At 46.8% G+C, this 22,102-nt stretch overlaps 1 protein-coding gene across 1 annotated transcript; it reads right to left on the bottom strand.

Annotated features, from left to right (window-relative positions):
• Positions 1 to 1,775: 1,775 nt before the first annotated feature.
• Positions 1,776 to 21,889, bottom strand: LOC119318980 (protein GLE1-like). The gene is made up of 16 exons (XM_037593515.1): positions 21,749 to 21,889; positions 21,378 to 21,550; positions 21,141 to 21,281; positions 20,924 to 21,046; positions 20,189 to 20,309; positions 19,166 to 19,314; positions 17,878 to 18,049; positions 17,545 to 17,602; positions 16,070 to 16,164; positions 15,801 to 15,871; positions 14,273 to 14,354; positions 12,246 to 12,341; positions 4,297 to 4,380; positions 2,823 to 2,951; positions 2,347 to 2,469; positions 1,776 to 2,265 (listed from the first exon to the last, which is right to left on the bottom strand). Coding segments are annotated over exons 2-16 (1,722 nt in total). The 5' UTR covers positions 21,380 to 21,550; positions 21,749 to 21,889; the 3' UTR covers positions 1,776 to 1,989.
• Positions 21,890 to 22,102: the final 213 nt, after the last annotated feature.

Genomic DNA, 22,102 nt, shown 5'->3' with positions numbered 1-22,102 from the left:
TTGCTTTCTCAAGAAATATAGTTGTGCGCGAACCAACCTATGGTTGGATGGTTAGAGGGACTGTGGTATCCCCAGCCCACCAGGGTTCAATCCTGGTGCTCGCATTTATTCTTGGATTTATTTCAGGATTTCCGGCGATGCATTCAGTGGGAAGAGACGTTCCCGTCGATGACGAGGTGCCTACGATGACTTCATAAATTTCAAGATGATATGCCGGCTCAGTCTTTCGGAGGTGCTCATAGGGATAGGATGTCGTGTATGCGTTCATAAGGGTGAGTGTATGCGTATGTATATGAGCGCTTGTGTCTGTACTGATGTTCAAAAAAAATATAGTTGTGCATCTTGGAAAAGAAAAAAACATGTTTTTTGTGCTTCTCAAAAAGGTTTTTTTTCCTTGCTTTCACGAGAAGCACATATTTGCTTCTTGTGGAGACGCTAATTTGCTTATGCGAGAAGCATAGTTGTGTTCTCGAAAAGAGAAAAAATGTGTTTTTTCTTCCGTGAGAAGCACGGATTTGCTTTGCATGGAGGCATAGATTTGCTCCTCGAGAGCTGTTCTTCTCAGAATGAAAAAATAGTGGAAAAATATAATACATCGGGCTTTGGGTTTTTCTCTACCGGTTATCTTGGGTTTTTTGGTGAAAAAAGTCCGTCAAAACATATTAATATAAGATCTAGTTTCAAAGAACTCGACACGAGAAATACAATGATGAAAATATTTCAGGATTCAAATGCACAGTTCAAGAGATAAAACGTTTTAAATAAACGAATCTAAGAGAAAAAAAGTAAAAAAATCTTAAGTTGTGACAAATGATGCACATGCAGTGCGCTACTTGTCAGCGTCGAGAATGTGAGAGTGCTTTTTGCAAGGGGACATATAGCATTTAGATCGTGCCCAAATCTAGCCACATGGGCCGAGATGGCACGCCCCGACTATAAAAGGGGTCGGCCACGGGGATCGGCCCGACATGCCAGTTGCCCAGCCCGACACCATTCCAAGCCCATGTTACTTTTCGGCCTTATGGGCCGTTTCGGTCAAACAAATTAAGGGAAAAATACATTAAAAACTAGAAAATCAAGAAAAAATATAGAAAAACGGGTCACTTAAGTACTACTCCCTCCATTTGAAAATACTTGTCATCAAAATGAATAAAAAAAGATGTATCTTAAACTAAAATACGTCTAGATACATCCCTTTTTATTCATTTTGATGACAAGTATTTCCAAACGGAGGGAGTAGAATTTTATATTTCATTTTTACGAAAAGCTTAAGTACTAGTATAATGGTGCACGGTCTTGTTGAGTTGTGCAGTGCTCTGATGACCGTTCGACACTTTTTTTTCGGAAATGGGACCGTTCGACACTACAATTCATTTGATGTAGCTGATGAATATATGAGCTATTTTCATTAAGTTTAATTCAGAAAAATGGTAGATAAAATATGAATAATCATAGTATAGATGGTAATTGCATCATGTATCAAAGTGATGTAAACAGTCATGCAATTGGAATCATCATATCCATACCCATGACGGCTATGAGGCCAGTTTTCAAGTCAGCTACATTGTCCGTGTTGGAGTACCCGAGTTATTTTCATATTAGACAAAAGGCCAGACAAAATTGTTATCTAACTTGCTATTCAAGCCTTTAACAAAACCACTCCGTGTGATTGTGCAAAACCAGAAGCTGATTAGTGTTGTCGTGATGTTTAAACCCGGTTGAACGTATATCAAACTTCGAAAGCTGTGGACACAGATATAAAATATATTCCAAACTTGACAACACCTTGATTTTGGTCAACGCGGATGAATTACATTCAGAAGAATGTTGACATGAATCTGATATATGCAAAGATATGCCTCTGCCTCGGAGTACGTGCAGACGTACACTACAGCAAATCGGGTGACCTCTACCAAGTGGCACTTCTACATCCTAATTTACCACCTAAGATGATCTTCAGACTATTTTGGGGCTTCTCCATACGTCAGCTTACTCCCTCCATGAAACCGGAGCGCGCCCGCTGGTAGCCGTCCGGTGTTGATCATCTTCAATGAACACTTGCGACAGCAGGTGCTGGGCGAGGTACCGCCCTTCCGGCTCCTCCAGATAAACCTTGTCGTCCAGATAATTCTGCAGGCTGCTGATAGCCTCTGCCTGGACCTTTACGCCTTGTTCTTTCAGAGCTGGTATGAAGCGATGCGATATTACATCTAGGATCTTCATGAACTGCGATCCATATTTCTTGTATAGTGCGAAACCGGCCATCTAGAAAGAATAGTCCTGGTTAGCTACACAGATAGTCAGACACAAAGGACAAAGACTCCTGATGATGATGCAGGTTTCTACCTTGAGGAAAGCATGAAGGGCAAAAGCAGTGGCTGTGATGGCTGGGAGAGTATTGAGGAACATCGCGAGCCATTTCCATCCCTCGGCTAAGCCATGTGGATGCGGCATACCCTTGATCTCTGTCTGTACATAATGTTAGGCGGTCATATTTCTCTTCTATTCCCGCAAAAAAAAAATTCTCTTCTGTTGCAAAAATAACAGTTTGGTTGAAACAGAAGTCTAATAATGTGATGGCATAACATGGTACACAATAATTTGTCAAGGTCCATCATATGCTGTCACTGCACAAACCATGGCAAAACGTAACTTGGGTTTTACATGAGGTGTATATCGCTGCGCTAAAGTTTTTAAAAAATGGATTGCAATTAACAGGGAAAAAATCTGTTAGGAGGGAAAAGGCAGAAAAAAAATCTCAAATAACACTTAATTGATGTTTTTACCAAACTGGTTATATCTAGACAAGGAAAGTCACACACCTGAATCATGGCAGCATACAGTTTGACGTACGCAACAACATTTACCAAATACGACTCAGTGCTCTGAGATTTTTCATCTTCTTCCTGGTAGCCAATAAGCCTGTAGTAATCCGAGTTTCGTGCTTGTGCCTAAACAATTGCAGAATCATGAGATAATCCAAATACATGGGCCCAAATAATACAGAATAGTACAGATTTTCGAACCATAAATCAGGTGCATTCACAGTCAAAAATCTGTATGTCAAACTGTTTTTGGCCCATTGCCAATTGACGTGGCAGTGTCCACTGTTCGCCTCCGCGCTGACTCTGGTTCAGCCGCACGGACAACACCAGAGCATGGGCAGGCCTAGACTTGCAATTCACCCCCGAGGAGCGCGCATTCTTTTTCGCCTCGACCACCATGGAGGTTGGGAATGGCATGCAGGTCCTCTTCTGAGAAGACCGGTGGATTGGTGGGCGCTCCATCCACGAGATCATACCACTCCTGTACACATGCATCCCCGAGCGCCGCCGCAAGCTCAGAACCGTCGCCAAAGGGCTCCAAGCCAACCGATGGGCGCAGGACATCCATGGCACGGTTGGCATCCATGAAATCGGGCAATACCTGCAGCTTAAGCACATGATCGACCACACGACTCTCTCTGCCGAGCCAGACGCGTGCTGCACCTACTCCGCCAAATCGGCTTACATCGCCACGTTCAATAGCTCCATCATTTGTGACGCATGGAAGCTCACCTAGAGGAACTGGGCACCGCCGCGCGCCCATTCTTTCACTGGCTCGGTCACCTGGACTGATGTTGGACTGCGGACCGCCTTGCCCATCGCAGCCTGCAGCACCCTGGGCGATGCCCCCTTTGTGATCAGGCACCTGAGGCCGTGCACCACCTTCTCCTAGCCTGCCCCTGCGTCCGGCAGATCTGGCACGAAGCTCTGCACTGGCTCAGGATCCCCTGCACCCCGCCCGACAATGATACGTCGCTCAACGACTGGTGGCAATCGGCGTGGCAGCACGCCCCCAAGCCCATGCGCAAGGGCCTCGCCTCGATGACCCTCCTCGTCCCCTGGATGATCTGGAAACACCATAACGACTGCGTCTTCAACCGAAGACGCCCATCGGTAAACAATCTGCTCACGAAGATCAAGGATGAGGCTGCCCTTTGGGCTGGCGTCGGTGCATTAGGGCTTAGAGCCATCACCCCCAAAATGTGGGATGTCCACTGATTCGCTCACGCGCATTGTAACTGCCTCCTAGGAGGATTGTAACCCAAACTCTCTCTTTTCAATGCAATGAAACGCAAGCTCTCCTGCATTTTCTCGGGAAAAAAATCTGAGTATTGAAATGGTGTATCTGTTGGCCACATACTCTAAACATCAAAACATGCCGATTTCTTATTATTATTAGCAGCACCTCAATGTAAGCAAGAAGATAAGAAAACACAACAATGCTGAAAAGTTCAGTAATACGCAGACTTACATTTAAAGCATGCAGATGCTTTGGAACTGTGTACATGCAAACTTTGTGGAACTCGGCTAGAAGATAATCCATTGCATCTGGTACCTGAGCATACACATGTGCCACATGACAAAAAAAAATTGTCTGATTTTCCTTGTAGTTCTTACAAAAATGTGTTAAAAGATGAGTTAAGGATGGAATATGGAACTGATTGCACGCATCTGAACCCATAGAAATAGGAAACGACACATCATGGCAATATGAGGACGCAAAACTGCATTTCAGACAGACAGATTGATAGCATATGTTTATGGCAGGATATCTACAGTGGCCCTGTGTTTATCAGCAGGGGCGGAGACAGGGGGGCGAGCAGGGGCTAGACACCCCCCAACCGTTCGCCCCCCTCAGCAATTTACGTGAGGTACTAGGCTGCAATTAGGCCTTGTTGGTTACTGATTAGACTTAACCTGAAGGTCAACCTGGCGCGTAAGCCCAGAGAACTAGCAAACTACATAAGCCCAAGCCCACTTCGAGCCTACACTCGTACTCCCTCCGTTTCAAAATAAATGACCCAACTTTGTATTAAACTTAATACAAAGTTGGGTCATTTATTTTGGAACGGAGGGAGTAACTCTTAAGCCATCGTGGCTTGCAAACTGCCTGTTCTTTTCCACCATAGCGATCTGGCGCTGCCAAACAATCAGTCGATCGTAACTTTGTGCCTCGCTGCTAGGGCTAGCCACCGCTCCCCGTCCGCATGCGCTGTGGACGACCAAACCAGGACACCGCCGTGATTCTGCCGTGGTGCTAGGGCTCATGAACTCTGTTGATTTTGCACTCCCGCCGGCTGTCCGGCCAATCAGGTATTTTATCACCATACGTATACCTATTTACTTGATGAAGCACTGAATTTTAAAACCAGATTTGTCTACACAATCTACCACTAGTAGTACCACTATTTAGTTGTTTCCAGAATTACAGTATACAAGGTTAATTTGTACACTATCCTATACAACGATCTACTAATTTACTGATAATTAGTGTGTGTTTATTTTTCTAAAAGAAATATGCATCACATTATTGTTACTGTTGGAAATAAATACCTAAAAAGGTCAACTCGGATGAGATAATCAACTTGCGTCGTGCACGGGGGCTCCGACGGGCCAGCTCGCTCGCTGCCTCAGCAACCACCTGCAGCGAGCGACGTGGCGCACGGGGCTCCTGCACCACCTCCGACCCGCGGTGCCATCATCGAGCCAAGGCGTATGGCTCCACGGCGCGACCTGCAGCGTTCGGCGCCGGCTCGGGATGACGTGAGCTGCCAGGTGGTGCAGCGCCCACATGGGGAAGCGCGCGTGCTTCCAGCGCCCCAGCACCAGGCTCGCGTGCCGCCACATGAGGTGGCGGTGCGCGGGCACCAGGACCACGTTCCACCCCCTCGACGACCTCCGGTGACAACGGCACGATGCCGCGCGTTCACTCCGGAGCTCCGCAACGTCGTCTGGCCAAGCAAGTTCAAGCCCGACCTACCTCCGCGCTACGACGGCACTGCAGACCCCGCCGAGTTCTTGCAGCTCTATGAGCTAAGCATCGAGGCGGCCAACGGCGACGAGAAGATCATGGCAAACTGGTTCCCGATGGCCCTCAAGGATGGCGCGCGTTCTTGGCTCCTGAACCTGACCGAGGGGTCGGTCTCTTCCTGGGAGGAGATGCGCAGCCGCTTCCCTCCGAGTCTCCTGAGGCTCGGCGCCGGAGCGACTCATGAGGAACGGCTTTAGGATCGTTGCACGAGAAGACTGGGCACGGCGTCTGTGCTCGGGTCCGTCCCTGCAACATCGATAAATCCAGCGGCTGAGCTCTGTCTGGCGGGCCGGCCCCGTTCACGTCACCTCCCGGGGTCATTGGTGTCTGGCCTTCTCATGCAATAACCTCAGGAAACTCATTCGGCGCAGGCTGCCTAACCATCTCGCAGGACCAATTTAAGCACCTCCAATCAAGACCAGGCGCAACCCGCCTTGAGGTAGGGCCTCATGAGTCCCGCGCTGGCTTACGGGTGCCCGTATACACCTCCTGCAGCCCTGACGTGCAAGCCACGTGTCAGGGCGGGGCTGTACACGCCCCGAGGGCTCTCCTCAGAGGGAGCCCCCTCCCACGCACCAGTGGAAGTACCATGCTCCGCGCTGGCCATCGACACTGCCGAGGAGCGGCTATGCCCCCCTCCCACGCTCCAGTGGAAGTACCATGCTCCGCGCTGGCCATCGACACTGCCGAGGAGCGGCTATGCCCGTGCAAGAGGGGAAGCACTATGCTCCGCGCTAGTGATAAACAACTGGGGGTGGCCTCACGGCCGCAGTAACCTCAGGGAGTCTCCGGGCTCAGTGACTAGCCTCACCGCGCTGCTCTCCCTCGGGAAGGTAGCGCGAGGGGGCTGGGCACGGGGGCTACGCTCAGGTCACGCCTGGCGTACCCCACCTCGCCAGGCCTCACGGGCCTGGTCTTCGCGCACCCCTCCCAAGCGAGAGCTCGGCGAGGAAAAGGTAGGATGGTCTGTTCATACGTCAAGGGAGACTCCTGAGCATCGCGTCTCAGGAGCCTAACCGATCACGTAGCCCCTCACCTCTTGGGCTCGTCCTGGTGATCCGGACGACTCAACGACGGCTGAGGCATGCGTAGGGCCGGGCCGTGCCGGTGCAGAACGCCAAGGCCTGGCTGTCACCCTTTTTCAAGCCGTTCGCACGTCAAGGGGGACTCCTGAGCATCGCGTCTCAGGAGCTTAACTGGTCACGTAGCCCCTCACCTCTTGGACTCGTCCTGGTGATCCGAACGACTCAACGACGGCTAAGGCATGCGCGGGGCCGGGCCCTGCCGACGCAGAACACCAAGGCTTGCCCCTTCACCTTTTCCTAAGTTGTTCGCATGTCAAGGGGGACTCCTGAGCATCGCATCTCAGGAGCCTAACTGGTCACGTAGCCCCTCACCCCTTGGGCTCGTCTTGGTGATCCGGACGACCCAACGGCGGCTGAGGTATGCGCGGGGCCGGGCTCTGCCAACGTAGAACAACGAAGCAAACGGAAAAGTTGAAGCAGCATAATCTAGTTATTACAAGACATATTGTCCCAAGCAAATAGTTTTAAACGCCTCCCCCAGGCATGTTGCATGATACGGGACAAACAAGGAAAAGCATAATCGCCCGGCCACCTCTTCAGACTTGGGCATCACCACCGCCCGCCAGCAGAGCCTCATCGCCAGGCACGTCGCCCATTCCACCGGCTTCAGTCGGAGGGCCAACGACCAGGAACTTGCTCAGCATGGCGTCCACGAAGCTCTTCACGACGGCAGCAGCAGCATCCTAGGAGTCGGAGTCCACCGGAGCAAGGAGGAGAGGTCGAAGTTGGCGTCCCGGAGATAAAGATGGCTGAAGACGCACGTCAGAGCCAAGGAAGAAAGTGAGCGCGCCTCGCTTTCCACCAAGGAGGCAAACCCGTCGACAGCATCTTCGAGCACCGCCACGACTTCAGGAAGCAGAGCAGCAGGGCTCTCTTTCGGGGTCATCACCACCGCCTTCTTCGAGGGATCACCTCCAAAGAGCGCCTTCTGGGCCTTGTGGAAACACGCCTCGAGGGAGATAAGAGTGCTGCACTCCATGGCGGCCACCTTCTTGGCCTTGGCGAGGGCCGCTTGGGCTGCCTTCGCCGCCTCCTTCAGCTTCGTCAGGCGGTCGCGCTCCCCAGCCTGCTCTAAGGCCGCCTTCTTCAACTCAGCGTCTCGGTCGGCGACGGCAGCTTCCTGGGCCTTCAGCTTCTCCTCACGCTGCTGGAGCTGGCTGGCCTAGGCGGCCTGCCAGTCCTGGAGAATCTTCAGATCAGCCTCGGCCGCGCGGCACCGATCCTCAGCTTCTGTGGCCTCCTGCCGCGCCAGGTCGCGCGCCGTGGCGGCCACCCCGAGCGCCTTCTGGGCTTCCTCCGCAGAACCCCAGGCCGTGCGAACAGACGCATCAGCCTTGAGCCAACCAGAGATCAGCCCCAGGCATCCCTGCGACGAACGATGATCCGAGCCCTGAAGCTCACCCTAGAGGAGGTCCAGCGTCGCCCTTGCCTCTTCCAGGGTCCCGGAGGGAGCAGGAGCACCATGACTCAACCACGCGCTGGGCAAGGGAGGAAACGCCCTCGGCGCCAAGGCAGAAGAAACCTCAGCCTCAGGAAGGACTGAGGGCTCCGGACGCTGGTTGGCCTCGGCAGTCGTGGCCAGGCTGGGCGCCGGAGGAGTCAGGCCTACTGGGGGCACCGGCACCTCCTGAGGGCGGGCGTTCACGTCCTCCGGGGACGGCGTCACCTCCGGAGCCACGGGGGCAGTGGCACTCTCCTTCACCAGGGTCGCAACAGCCTCTTCAGCGCCTGCGGCCATGGCACCCTCCGGGCCCTCTTTCTGCTTCTTCGACGACTGCTGCCTAACGACTGGCGAAGATGCTAAGTATCGCTCCAAGGATCAACAAACAAGATTAAGGAAAAAACTTACTGGCCCGCGAAGGCATAGCTCCTCTTCATGCTCAGCAGCGGGCGCTGGGGTGGAGCAGTTGGCGCAAAGCTTTTGGGAGCGGGAGAGCTTGCGGTTGGTGCTGCTCGGGACGTCGTCGGCGAAGGTGGAGCACCGCCCGGAGGAATCAGCGCAGTCCTGCCCTTCTTCGTGGCCACTTGCTTGGGCTGTTTCGAAGAGGACACCCCAGATCTCGTGGTAACTCCGGTAGGGCGCGGCACCTCCACCACCGAAGGTTCATCGTCATCGTTGTCAGGGAAGTCGCCGAGGAGCTCCCTTTGCTGCGGGGCGGAGGATTCCTCCACCATCTCGTCCGCGGTGGCCTCGAAGGAGCGATCATCGGAGGACAAGTGCACCAAGGCAGTAGGCTGCGGAGGAGGCCCTGGCCGCGCAAGCCCAAACTCGTCGAAGACCGGCATGGCCGCGACGACCTCCTCGACGTCATCCTTCCTCGTCAGGTCCTTCCTCGTCAGGTAGAGCAGCACCTTGCTCATCTCCTCCTTGGGAAGGGCGTCTCGGCGCAGGCAGATTTCGTCGTCATCCCCACCAAGCTTCCACAGGGGGCGGGAGTGGTCCTGGAGCGGTGCAATACGCTGCCTCAGGAACTCCTTGATGAACATGGCCCCCATCAGCTTCTGGCTCTTCAGGTCCTTCTCCATCTTCTTCACAAACTTCGTCAGGAAAGGGTCATTGATCTTCTCAGAGCGCCACACCTTATCGGAGACGGGGAACGCGGTCGGCAGCTTCAGTGAGCTCTGGGAGCACTTGGCATCCATCAAGACCCACTTCTTCACGGCATCCTCCACCTTCCCGGCATGGGAGATTGCGTTACCACCCCGCGCCGTGACGAAGCCAATGCACCCAACTGGGTTGTCGCCAGTCATGCGGAGGTAGAAGAAGTGGCGAAGCAGGTCGACGGAGGGCATCACCCCCACGAACGCCTCACAGTAGAATGCGAAGATGGACAGGAGGAGGATGGAGTTGGCATGGATGTGGAGCGCGTGGAGGCCATAGTGGTGAAGGACAACGAAGAAGAAGCGGGAGAATGGGGCACCAGGCCCGAGTAGACGTTGTGCATAAAGAAGGGGAAGAAAGTGCTGCCCGCGGGCTCCGGTGCGGCGGTAGTGACCCGGAGCGCCGTCTCCTTCCACTCGTTGTCGCTCGCCGTCAGGAGGAGCGTGCTCTGGAGGTTATCCCCGGCCACGCAGGGCGGCAGCAACAACGGCTCGTACCAGGCGGAGCGGCAGCCGAGGCGGGGTTGTGGTTTTCTCAGCGGCCATTGAGCAGGAGATTTGGGGGAGAATCGACAGATCTGGTGAGTTCTTCCGCCGAGGAGAAGGAGATCTGGAGCAAGACGAAGGAGCAATGAAAGCCTGGCGGTAGGCAACACCCCTTTTGTCAGACAGGAGCGGTTGCCGAGGCAGCGTGGGGAAACGGAGTCGCCCACGTCCAATCAATCGCCACGCGTCATCAAGGCCGCAAGCTGATAGGGCCCGCGGCGCTCCACCCTTGCCCTTTGGTTTTGCCTGGAAGCCAAGTCCGAGCGTTCCTTGGGCCCGGGGGCTACTGTCGGCGTCCTGGATATGGGGGTATCCAGCCCTGCTTGCCTGCAGCCCACCACGTGGCTCCATCGACGGCCTGGTACGGCCCGGCATCAACACCAACACCACAAGACCCTCGCGAGGGGCCAAGCCTCACGAGGCGGACGACGCCAAGAGCCCCGAAGGAAGCAGCCTCCTCAGGAGGGCTCCTGAGGGGCGAAGAGTTCTATGCAAGCTACCTCATGAGGCTCAGCTGACGTGAGCCATGACGACCAAGGCCAGGCGGGCGCCAGACGGATGCAGAGCGCAGGTTTCCTCTTCGGTGCAAAGGAGGCAAGCCACAGGCGCAAAGTCCCAAGGAATCAGCCAAAGGTTTCCACTCCGGTGCAACAAGACCAAGACCGTCAGGACGGCAGGATGGAGGTCATCGACGAGCCCACCGCAGCGTCACGACCAGAGGCTTTTCGCAGGCGAAGACTACTTTTGTCAGGATAGACTGTACTACTTGTCCCCTTTCAAATCCCGTCGTTGTGGGATCCCTTCCCGCTCATATTTAGGAAGAGGACTAAGGCCACTACAAATAGGACTAGCCACCACCATAGGAGGGGACCGAAATCAGAACAAGGAGAGCACCACCTATGTTTTTAAGGCGACGCTTCGCTTTAAGGCGCTGGGGGGGCGCCTCGACGCCTAGGTGACGCCTAGGCGCCTAAAGAGGGCATATTTGCAAAGCACTGGGGGAGCGCCTCGACGCCTAGGCGTCGCCTTACAGACGCCTTAAAAACATAGAGCACCACACTAGCTCAAGAACACCTCTCCTCCGGAGGCTTGTTCATCCACTATACTTGCTCATCCATAGCCCTTCGAGGCAATCCACCACACCACATTGGATTAGGGCGTTACACCACAACGGTGGCCCGAACCAGTATAAATCTCTGTGTCTTTGTGTCTCTTTGAGCTCGACGCGTTAGGCCTAGGAGGATCGCGAGTAGGCAGGCCGGGCAGGTTGAGATCTCCGCACGCACCCCAAAGTTCGAACCTCTCAAGGGTTGCCGAACCCCAAAATCCGACAATGGTCATCATAGAGATTAAGTGAAAATAAATGTATTATTATTGCCAAAGCATATGCTTGGTTATCAATACGCTATCTATACCAAGACCTAGTATATTGTAACGTGTGATGTCTTCGCCCCCCTCAAGTCTAAATCCTGGCTCCGCCCCTGTTTATCAGCACCAAGTGGCACTTCTATATCTGAGCTACTCAGGCCTTGTACAATGCAAGGTGCTTAAGAGAGGTCCTTGGAGAAATAAAACAGGTTTTCCTTAAGCACCGGTGCTTATTTGTACAGGGCAGACGCTTAATCAGGCGTCTCTCCTGTATAATAAACACTAGTGCTTCAGAAAAACCTGGTTTATTTTTTCTAAGCATCTCCATAAGCACCTAGCATTATACAAGGCCTCATAGAGACCATTTAAGTTTAGCATAAATTATATAAAAATATTCTTTGTCAGACATCAGTTCCCCAGAGTTCAAGCTGATATGTCATGTAAGCAAACTATATTTTCGCTGCGGCTATTTTAAGTAATCACAAGTTCACAGTAAGTACCGGTAAACAAGACTGCAGGATGTCCACATGTGCCCTCCAGGATGTCAAAGATATGTTATGTCTACCAGAGAAAGCTAACAGAATTCTCAACTTTATTAACTACTTCCTTGGTCTCAAAATAAGTTGTACTAAAGTTAAGACACTTATGTTGGGAAGGAAGGAGTATATAGTAATTTTAGCTGTTACATATTGAATTAACACCAACAAATTACAAATTGTAGGGATCAATTTACTCAGTAGTACCTAATGCGTAATAACACTCTATAAAAAACATAAAAACATACTATACCTGATTAGTGACTAGTAGCATTACATAGCCACAAGCAAAGGCTAACGGTCCAAAGGTTTTGTCCTTTGCATTTCGACTCTTGACTATTGAAATCATCTGCAAAGCAATATCACGCAAATTAAGTAGAAGTTCAATATGTATGAAAATGTATCAAGTATAAGTTTTTTTCTTTTGAGGGAATGTATTAAGTAGAAGTTCAATATGTGAGAAAATGAATAACAGTGTATAGGAATCTAAAATCTAGTAGAAGGCCAGAAAAAATCTTAATCAGGAATGCCAGAACACCCTTAAGATCATATTAGCAATTACTCCCTCCGTTCCTAAATATTTGTCTTTCTAGATATTTCAATAAGTGACTACATACGGAGCAAAATAAGTGAATCTACACTCTAAAATATGTCTACATACATCCGTATGTAGTAGCCATTTGAAATGTTTAGAAAGACAAATATTTAGGAACGGAGGGAGTAGATAGCACGTATTCTTGGTAGTAAAATATCTTTTAAATTTAAACTAAATGAATGTCATTAACTCATTATCCTCACTTGCTCTGTTACTCGTATAAATATGTAGGCCCATACTATTCAAAATGAAAAGAAACGCAAAGCTTTTGCGTTTTCTCGGAAAAAAAACTATTCAAAATGCTCTTTATATCCCACGTGTGTCATAAGCGATACCACAGAGCATGTAATAATACTAGAAGATACATTGTTGAGTTAAAGGAATTCATCCCCATTCATAACTCCATGTTTCCTACACAAAACTTGCACGATTGTGGTCTTCCTTTTTTGCGAATAATTCATGATTGTGGTTTCAAATACACAATTTTGTAAAGTAAGAAAATGCATACAATTTCATCAGTAGTTAAGGCACCATCATTACAGCATAAGTAGGGTAGCAGGGGAGGGGGGAAAGAAATTAGGTAAACACTAGGTTACTAATTGATTGCTTGATCATAGATGTATACGCACCCCTGACTATATAGGGAAGCTTGCTTAGTTCTCAAGCAACCTAATTGAAAGGATACTAATCTGTAACCCTAACTTTGCCAATATATATTTTCTATTAAAATAATCTGGCCATGCATATAACATATGAAGTTAACTGCATGATTCAAAGAAGAAGAAGGCGCCATTTCAGGCTAGAAAATTTGAGAATTTATCCATGAGATATTGAAAAGTTAATTATGTGAAAATAGAAGAGCATAGTTGTCACAAATAAAGCAGGTGGTTTCTGAAATGAGACTGTTTGGTTTTTTTATTTTGTGCAATTTTTCTTGAGATTTTCATATTCAAATGATTGAACCATAGGTACTAATATGCAATTAAGGGGCTGAAGCAGATAATAAGCCTAGGAAACCTGTACTGATACGTTCAGGATTACCAGCCAGCAACCCACTATTTTCCAAACCCTGCACAGCATGGTAGCATTCTGGGGTGGGGGTGCTCTGAAATATAACAGATGAAGTACCGCTATATCTTTCCTAAGATTCTTTTTTATCTGTCTAGTAATTTGATCAGTGTGCACATCAGCTAACGTTCCACCTGGGAGGAATAGCTACATAGTTTAAGGACTAAAACGGATGTCAGTATGCTTGGTTTTTACATAAAAAGGGGTAGATTTCCACAATTACTAGTTCCAATCATACATGGGTGCTTAACTCTGTTCAGAACAAAAAATAGCAGCCACGAGAAAACATACCATCTAGACCCTTGATCTAGACTGTAAGTACAACAAATCAAGTAGTAATACCATGTTTCTCCCCAAAATAAAAGGCACCACCACCATCGCACCAGCCAAAGTACATACGAGAAAAATAGGAGTTGCTAATGGTCGTGATTAATAAAGGTGTAAAAGATTTGATTTATGTTTGTAACTCTACTATACTTATTAACTCATATAGAACTAATCCAGTCAATAGCCATGCAATGCATGATCATGCTATAGGCCCCTGGATTTGTTTGATATGCCAGACATATATCATGATGTTCTTCTAAAAAGAAAATGGAGCAGATAAAAGTAACTACCTTGTCTGCAAATAAACGACAAGCGATAAGATGAGGACAATCTTGTCCATCTAAAGCTTTAATAAGCTCACTAGCCCTGGCTCTGCAAGGAACAATAAGTAAGGATTCAAGGTAAATAAGAGCTCAGATGAAATATTGACCTAAACAACTAGTATGGACAAAAAGGTAACTAGCTAGTACTCCCTCTGTCCCACAATATAAGAACGTTTTTAAAGCTATGTTAGCTTAAAAAACGTTCTTATATTATGGGACGGAGGGAGTATTTGTGTTTATCGTGCATAACCAATTGAGAAAAAGAAGATAAGTGAATGATAAATCAGAACTAACAATCTTGTAGGTGTGCTCCTAAAATTGATAGCACCAGATGCTTAGAAGCATGCATCCACAACTTGAGTAATTGAATGGTGCAAGCAAATGGAGCATGCAGGATAAACATGAACTTGAACTGCTACTAGAGCAATGTTATTCTTACGTAATACTTCTACAAAATCTTACGCACTAGTACAATCCGATGGCTGTTATTCTCACGTTCAGTTCCAGGTTGTTATTATCTCCCCCACAGTACATAATTTGTAGAAGTACTACGTAGGATAGGATTTATTTGATCACTAGGTCAGTCCGGTGGCATGTTGATTGCATCATGGTTCCTTATGTAGTCATACAAAACAGCTTCTGCCGGTTGAATCGAATGTGTTTGTTCAGCTTATAGTACACCTTCCTTCTTTACTGAACCTATGGATGTGTAACCTGTTTCCTATTTCCCAAACCATATGGAATCACTACAATATAGATAATCTTTCAAATGAATAGAACAAGATTCAGTCACTCAATTTTCTATAGATAGCAATCCTTTCACTTTTGGCGAGAGCACTGAATCACATCTGTTGTGGCATTTATTTAACCATTGTGATGATTTATACAGGAGGGAGTTCTACCCCTTGATTTAACTAAAGTATATGAATAAGTAAATATCTGCTGCATTTGATATTTTCTGTCACCCAACAACAGAAATGAGTGTTTTTCTTGAAGAAACAAGTTCTTGCTATTAGCCATTACTGAGCCAGAATGTAGCCAAAATAGCATTATGGCTTGCATATTATTAGTCTGAGACAGCTGTTACCACTATTTCAATCCAAAGTGATACGAAAATATTTGTGAAAGACTACACCTACTTCATTAGCTATAATGGCAAAAGGGTGCACGTAACACAAGATTATGAATCCACAATCTCTACCAGGTTTATCTTAACACTTAGCAACCTATGCACAATGATTAGGATGAGGGAACTATATGCAACAACCGCAAAGCACTGGAAATAACTTTAACCTTGATGCCTTATGGCATATATTATGGTTGTCATTTCTTAAGAAAGATATGGCATCGATGTAGATGGTTCTTCAACTTTGCAATAACCCTTACCAAATTAGCTCAAAGTTACCACAATAGTAGCTTTCTTGTATTTTACAGGAACTTATCTGAACTGAGCTCTAGGATTTAAGAAGTATTGTAATGTTAGTTGTATACTCACTTGACACTGTCAGTAGTTGGTGTAAGTTTACCAATTGACTTCCCAATTTGTCGGCCATATTGGCTATACTCCTGCACAATATAACATGGTATCAGTCAAATACAGCCATACAGGTAAACAGCATGCTACATACAAGTCAGGGGCTAACATTTGGCAGTAAAATCGAAATTGGGAAAGGGTTGACAGATATGAATTATCATATCAACGATTTGCAGCAAGTTGTTCAAAAATGCAATTGAAGACCGAGATCTTTCAGAGAAAAGTAAGACCTTGCTTAGGTAAATATTTGAAGGCACTTGATCATGTAATGCGCGCCTCCGCGATTCCGCTTCTAATGCGATACTATCAGCAAAAACTTTGATTCCTGGTATTAATGAGACAATTAATTAATTTACCGCCACCCCTATAAATCAAGCTACAACAGATAGAAAAAACTTGAACAAGCAAGAACACCTCAGCCCAAGTTTATATTAAAAACAGGAGCAATAACAATGTTGTACCTCCATCTCAAAATATAAGACGTTTTTTAAGGCTAGTTTAGCCTACAAGAACATCTTATATTTCGAGACGGGTGTAGTAGTTGGGAACCAACAACTCATATAGATAGCAATAGCAATACTTGATACAAACATGAAATTTTTGATGAATAATGAAGGTGAAATACCAAAGTTCTATTTCCCTGTGTGTGCTTAAAGTGCACAATATGTGTTTCATCATGCAAGCACTGCACAATCCTTGGCATGGTTCCTAGAATCCAACGCACAGAATTTAAAGAGTAAATAATGCCTGCAGTAAAACAACTTGGCTTGCTGGAGCACTTTAGACTCCAACATCCCACAAAACGCTCATCTGGCAGCCTGTACTTGGCTTGAGGGAGCGCACACGGCACGCCATATCACTATCACTTCCTTCCTTGAATATGTCAATCAATTGGATACAGGGAAGCGATTATGAGGATTCCAAAGTTCCAGGGGGGCTGCAAAACATATGGAGGCCAGGAGCCGCGTGGGCTCATCATGATCAGCGCACGTGAGACTGCCCGCGCACTTTCCACGTGGGAAGGCCACGTCGGTAGTAATACAGCATCATGGCATAGTTTGGGCCATAAGTGCCCCCAGAAGCCAAGTTTAGGGTACTGAACGAGCATTTTGCAAGCTATTGTACTGCTCCCGTCACTTCCTCGAAATTTAACAATACAAGCTGGCCCATTGGCAATTTCTGAAGAATATAAGAAATAGCTTCTGCAAAAATGTATATCTCCACCCAGGTTGCGAAATAATTTGAAAAACGCATGGATGTTATTGAACATGGTAGTATATGTATACTTGCAAAATTTGGTGAAAATATGACTCCATCCACAAAACACACAATAGATAAATTTTGCATCTTTGGATAGCATACTAACTACTCAACCTTGTACTAGTTTGTTAATTTTGTATCAGATTGCAAGTGTACATGCTATGTCCAGATGAACATTCATGAAAAAAATCAACATATTTCGCAACTTTTGAAATGGACGAACGGGAGAGACATTGGGTGTAATTGATCCGGTTTGAGAAAATCCGCTTTAATAACTTGTGCCAGCACTCTTGAAGTATAGAAAACGACATAAAATTGTCGAGTTAGAGAACGTGCAAACAAGCATTTGCACAGCTTTTCATTAAGAGGATGAAAAACATAGGTACAGGAGTTTAGAGGTAGCTTTAAAAGTATTGCAAGTCAGTTCTATAGAAGTCAAACACACCTGGTAATTCTGATTTGACTCCAATGCTGTTCACCGTTGTTGCATGCAAAACACTGTTCTGAGAAAAAATAGAATAAGAAAAAATGAAGAAAAAATGTTTCCTGAAATAACAATTGCTAGTACAAAAAATCTGAGAAAAAATAGAATAAGAAAAGGGAGGAAAGAAGTAACAACCAACAAAATATTAGATGCAACAAAACCTGATGAAACTCAACAGTCTACTTTGATCGATACAAAACAACACACCAAATGTTACAGAAATGGATTAAGGCCCCAAATACCACAAATTGTATAGAAACAGATTAAGTGAACAACAAATTCGAGCAAACAAACCTCTGCTTCTTTTCTAGTCCTTTCCTGATTTACTTTTTCTTCCTTCATAGATTGATCCTTTTTTTTAGCTTCTTCAACAGCTGCATCATCTCTTATTCTACGTTCCACAATCTGGGATTTCTGTTCATGATCCCTTTGTACCAAAGACAAGTGTTTATCAAGTACTTCTGCACTACAAGAAGCAATAAGGTAACATGATACTGAGTATAACAAAACAGTGTTATAGGCTAAAAGTTTTACAAAACTGTGCAACATATATCATGTGAATCAGAAGATAATCTACCCACAATCTCTACCAAACAACGTTTCTGAAAAAAATGGAACTCTGAAGAATGAATTGGAATGTTAGGCTTTAAATGGTACAGTTGTCAGATATTGTAATGACAATGCGCAGAGTTACAAAATTAATAAACAATTAATCATACAACAGATATAACAGAATCTACTCCTAAAACAAGAAGGCAAATGGAATTTTGAAGGAGACACTTGTTACGAAAAAGACATTATCATATCAAAGCCCCAATAGAAGATCCCTTAGGATGCTAAGATGGATATATGGTACCAAAGCGGACAGATCACACGACCAAATATTGTTTTCAACATTTAACTAAACTCGCACTTACAAGCATACTAGCATAGAGTATACCGATAAATTATATGCATGCCAGAGCTAAACCAGTAAGCAAGAAAAGGCAAACCCATTACAAACTAGTGCAGTTCGCATTTGAATGCTGAAACCTAAAACTTCAATTATTATTTTACTCCTAAGTAGCAAACTTCAACAAATTATGATCAGGGATGTTGTATATGGTGGAAGAATCACTAAACATAGTACTCCCTCCGTCCCGAATTACTTGTCGCAGAAACGGATAAAAATGGATGTATCTGGAACTAAAATATGTCTAGATACATCCATTTCCGCGCCAAGTAATTCCGGACGGAGGGAGTATTAGACTAATAGAGTAGCGGCAGACTGGCATTAGTCATCAGTCGTCCGATCAATCTAACGGAGATGTGTCTAGTAGTTGTAGTAGTTGTGCATAAGAGGTTGCCAGTGTCTGAGAGGCAGCACAACACACAACCATTCGCCCCAGCCGCCATACCCATCAAGAGAACCACGGGTATGTCTCTCCCGCGACACAACAGTTATCATGAATTAATATTGGACTAGTATGAGAACTCTCTTTGTATCTTTAAGTGATTCAATGAAATATAAATTTCTCTGAAATTTCTAAAAATATCGCAGTATAGTTTTAGAAGCATTACAAATAAATAAGTTAGTACATACATTTTTCTGTGGAACTGGACATCCAGCCTTCTATCTACCTCTTTTCGTGATTCTGCATATTTCTGAAGTCGGGCAAATGCAGAAATTGTTCTCTGGATTTCATTTTGATGGCATACCTCCAATGAAGATAGCTTACTTCTAACTTCCTCCTGAAGATCAAACATCATGAGTGAAGAAAACAAAAAACTAAAAGTACTCCGTATCAATTAAGGCTGTATACACTGTGGCCAAAGCAAGCCAATGACACCATTAAATAATTAAATTCAACAAATTGCATGATGAGTATTGTTTGATCCACAAAGGAAATTGTCATCGCAGATATACATGTCTAGTACAATGATATTTTTTTACTTTCTGTCCTGTTATCACATTAAATGAGTTGTAGCTTAAGAAACGGCAGTATTGTTAAAATTCCTGGAGGAACCCATACTCCACAAATCAGCTATAAATCCAAGATGCAAAAAAAAAAATACACAAACGAAAAGCCGATAAGTGTATGGAGAATAAATGAGTCCCGGGATGCAATAATAAGAAATTTGGTTCTTTGGGGTCCCCATTATTTCGCTTCATGGGTCGTAATATTCATTGTGCAAAAAATTTGTGTATTTGAAAATTTCAACATCAAGTTGCCAACTAACGAAAGTAACTTTCTTTTCTTTTAGTACCATATATGCAAATTATGTTCAAAATCTTGAGGTGTGTTCTATCAATATCAGTATGGCATGTCTAGTAAGCATAAAATCAACCAGTAAGCTCCATCTAGATATTGAGACTGTAAGCCAGACAAGAAGATAGTGCGCAATATCCACATGCCCGGAGCACTTAAAAGGTCGTCGTGATGCACAATCCTTTACAGGAAAAGACAGTGAACGCGGTATAACTAATAGTCTAATAGTTACTCTAAATTGCAATGGGTGCAAATGGCAAAAATTAATGGTTTATTACTGATACATCAAAGGAAAATCATTAAACCATCACTAGCATACTGTGCTTATTAAAGAGGAACAACAAAGTAGTACACACTTGAATTTTCAGATGATGCTCAAGTTCCAGCTCAAGCAGAATGCTCTTCTCTAGGCTCCTTTTCTCCATCAGGTGATATGGTGTACTGCTGCAATTTATTTCATCTCCAGAATCTTCAAATCTGCTAGGAATAAATAAATGGTATAACTTAGCATCAGTATGTGGTTAATGAACTGTGATGTGTCCCCACAAAAAATAAACGAAATCGGATGTGGTTATTTTTTAAGCTGTTACAAAAAACAAATCATGAATTGGGCTGACTGATGATTGTCCTCTCACATTTCCTCTTATGTGTTCCGCAATGAAAAGCTATTAACTGATTAAAAGATAAGCAGGTAGCGGAACACTCAATTTCCAAAAGCAGTTCAATGCGACGAGGGTACCATAATCCGATCCACCCCAATGTCAAACGGAGCCTTAAAAAATTGACATGCCTAAACTCATAATGCAGACTTCTACAGTTCTGCAGAGAAACAGGAATGCAGTAGGCACAGTTAATGGCTTGATGGTATCGCTATCCTTTGCAGATTGTCCCTAGGACCAAAGGCTATCTTCCTTACAAGCATACAGCTAGGATGGCACTCAAAATTCCAAATGTCTTCCTTTTTCGTTGAGCTAACGCTTATGAACTGTCAAATGATCCAATTCAGGTGATATTGACAAACTACATTGTGTTAATTTCACAAGAAAAATGCAACTGACTGCAGGAACCAAATTGCAGTACCAAACTCTCACCCGGATTCGAGATCATTGCATGAGAACCTTGCCCCGGTGGTCGCAAGAGCCCCGGCATCCTCATCACTGGTATCGTCTTCCTCTTCCGAGTGGTCTTCCTCCCTCATGTTGCCACCGCTAGCCCTAACAATAAATAAATAAAAACAAAAAAACAAGTACAGTCAAATATGCATCCGCAAATCAACCAAGCGTAAACTGCGAGAGTGACGCGAGATACCACTCCGGCGGCTGCTTGAGGGGCGTGGGCGGCGCGGAGCGGCGGCTGGCTTCGAGTGCGTCGGTGAGGACATCGCCCAGCGTCCAGCTTGGGCGGGGGTCGAGCGCCCTGGGGTACCGCAGCTCCAGGCCCGCGAATGCCCTGCAAGGAGGGGCGGCAGGGATGAGGGTCAGTCCCGAGAAACACTAGCCAGATGGACGCAAGAGTGGGTGCGGAAAACGGGGATGCGGGGATTACATGGTCGCGGTCGTCGCCGGCGAGACGGGCGCTCCGCCTCTAAGGCCGGCGTCGTCTTCCTCGCGCGGAGCTGCCGGCGCTGGCTTCCTCGCGTGGGATGGTCAGGCCAGGCGGCCGCTCGGCGCCCTGCTCAACCCTTCGCCCCCGATATAACACCCGAATGAAATTCCTCTCTGCAATTGAGCGAGAGGAGGAGGAGGAGTTAGCACCGTGCTCCTGCAGTCAACCGCGTCGGCGTCCCCTCGTGCTCAGGCCGCCGCCGCACCACGGGCCCACGGGCCGCCGCGCGCCGCTGCAGAAGCGAGAGCGCGGGACAAACGGGAGGTCGGAGGAGAGAGGGAGAGGGATGAGACAGATGAGGGAGGAGCTACCTGGGTCGCCGCCGCCACCGCCGTCGTCGACTCGTCGCCCTAGGTCCGGCCCACCGCCGCCGCCGCCTACACGGTCTGAAAATTTCGTGCAGAACTGTGCGCTCGCTGTGCCCCGCGTCGTGTGTGTTTCGCGTCGGTGTGTTCTTTCGTCGGCCCGTTTCGCGTCCGGCTTGTGGTGTTTGTCCTGTTTATTATATCGGCCTCTGTTTTGGTTATGTGGGCTGCGTTTTGGATTTCATCGATGATGAAGTGTGTACGAACAAACTGTTTCATTTTCAGTTCTTTTTAATTTATTACAGGCGACCAGCTTGAGGATTTTAAACCCACCCATGGAATTCGTCAAAGAAATCCCAT

The sequence above is a fragment of the Triticum dicoccoides genome, chromosome 1B (genome assembly GCF_002162155.2).
Source record: "Triticum dicoccoides isolate Atlit2015 ecotype Zavitan chromosome 1B, WEW_v2.0, whole genome shotgun sequence".
Classification (NCBI taxonomy): domain Eukaryota; kingdom Viridiplantae; phylum Streptophyta; class Magnoliopsida; order Poales; family Poaceae; genus Triticum; species Triticum dicoccoides.
Note: the sequence above shows the minus strand (reverse complement) of the source record. Positions and strands in the feature narration are given on the sequence as shown.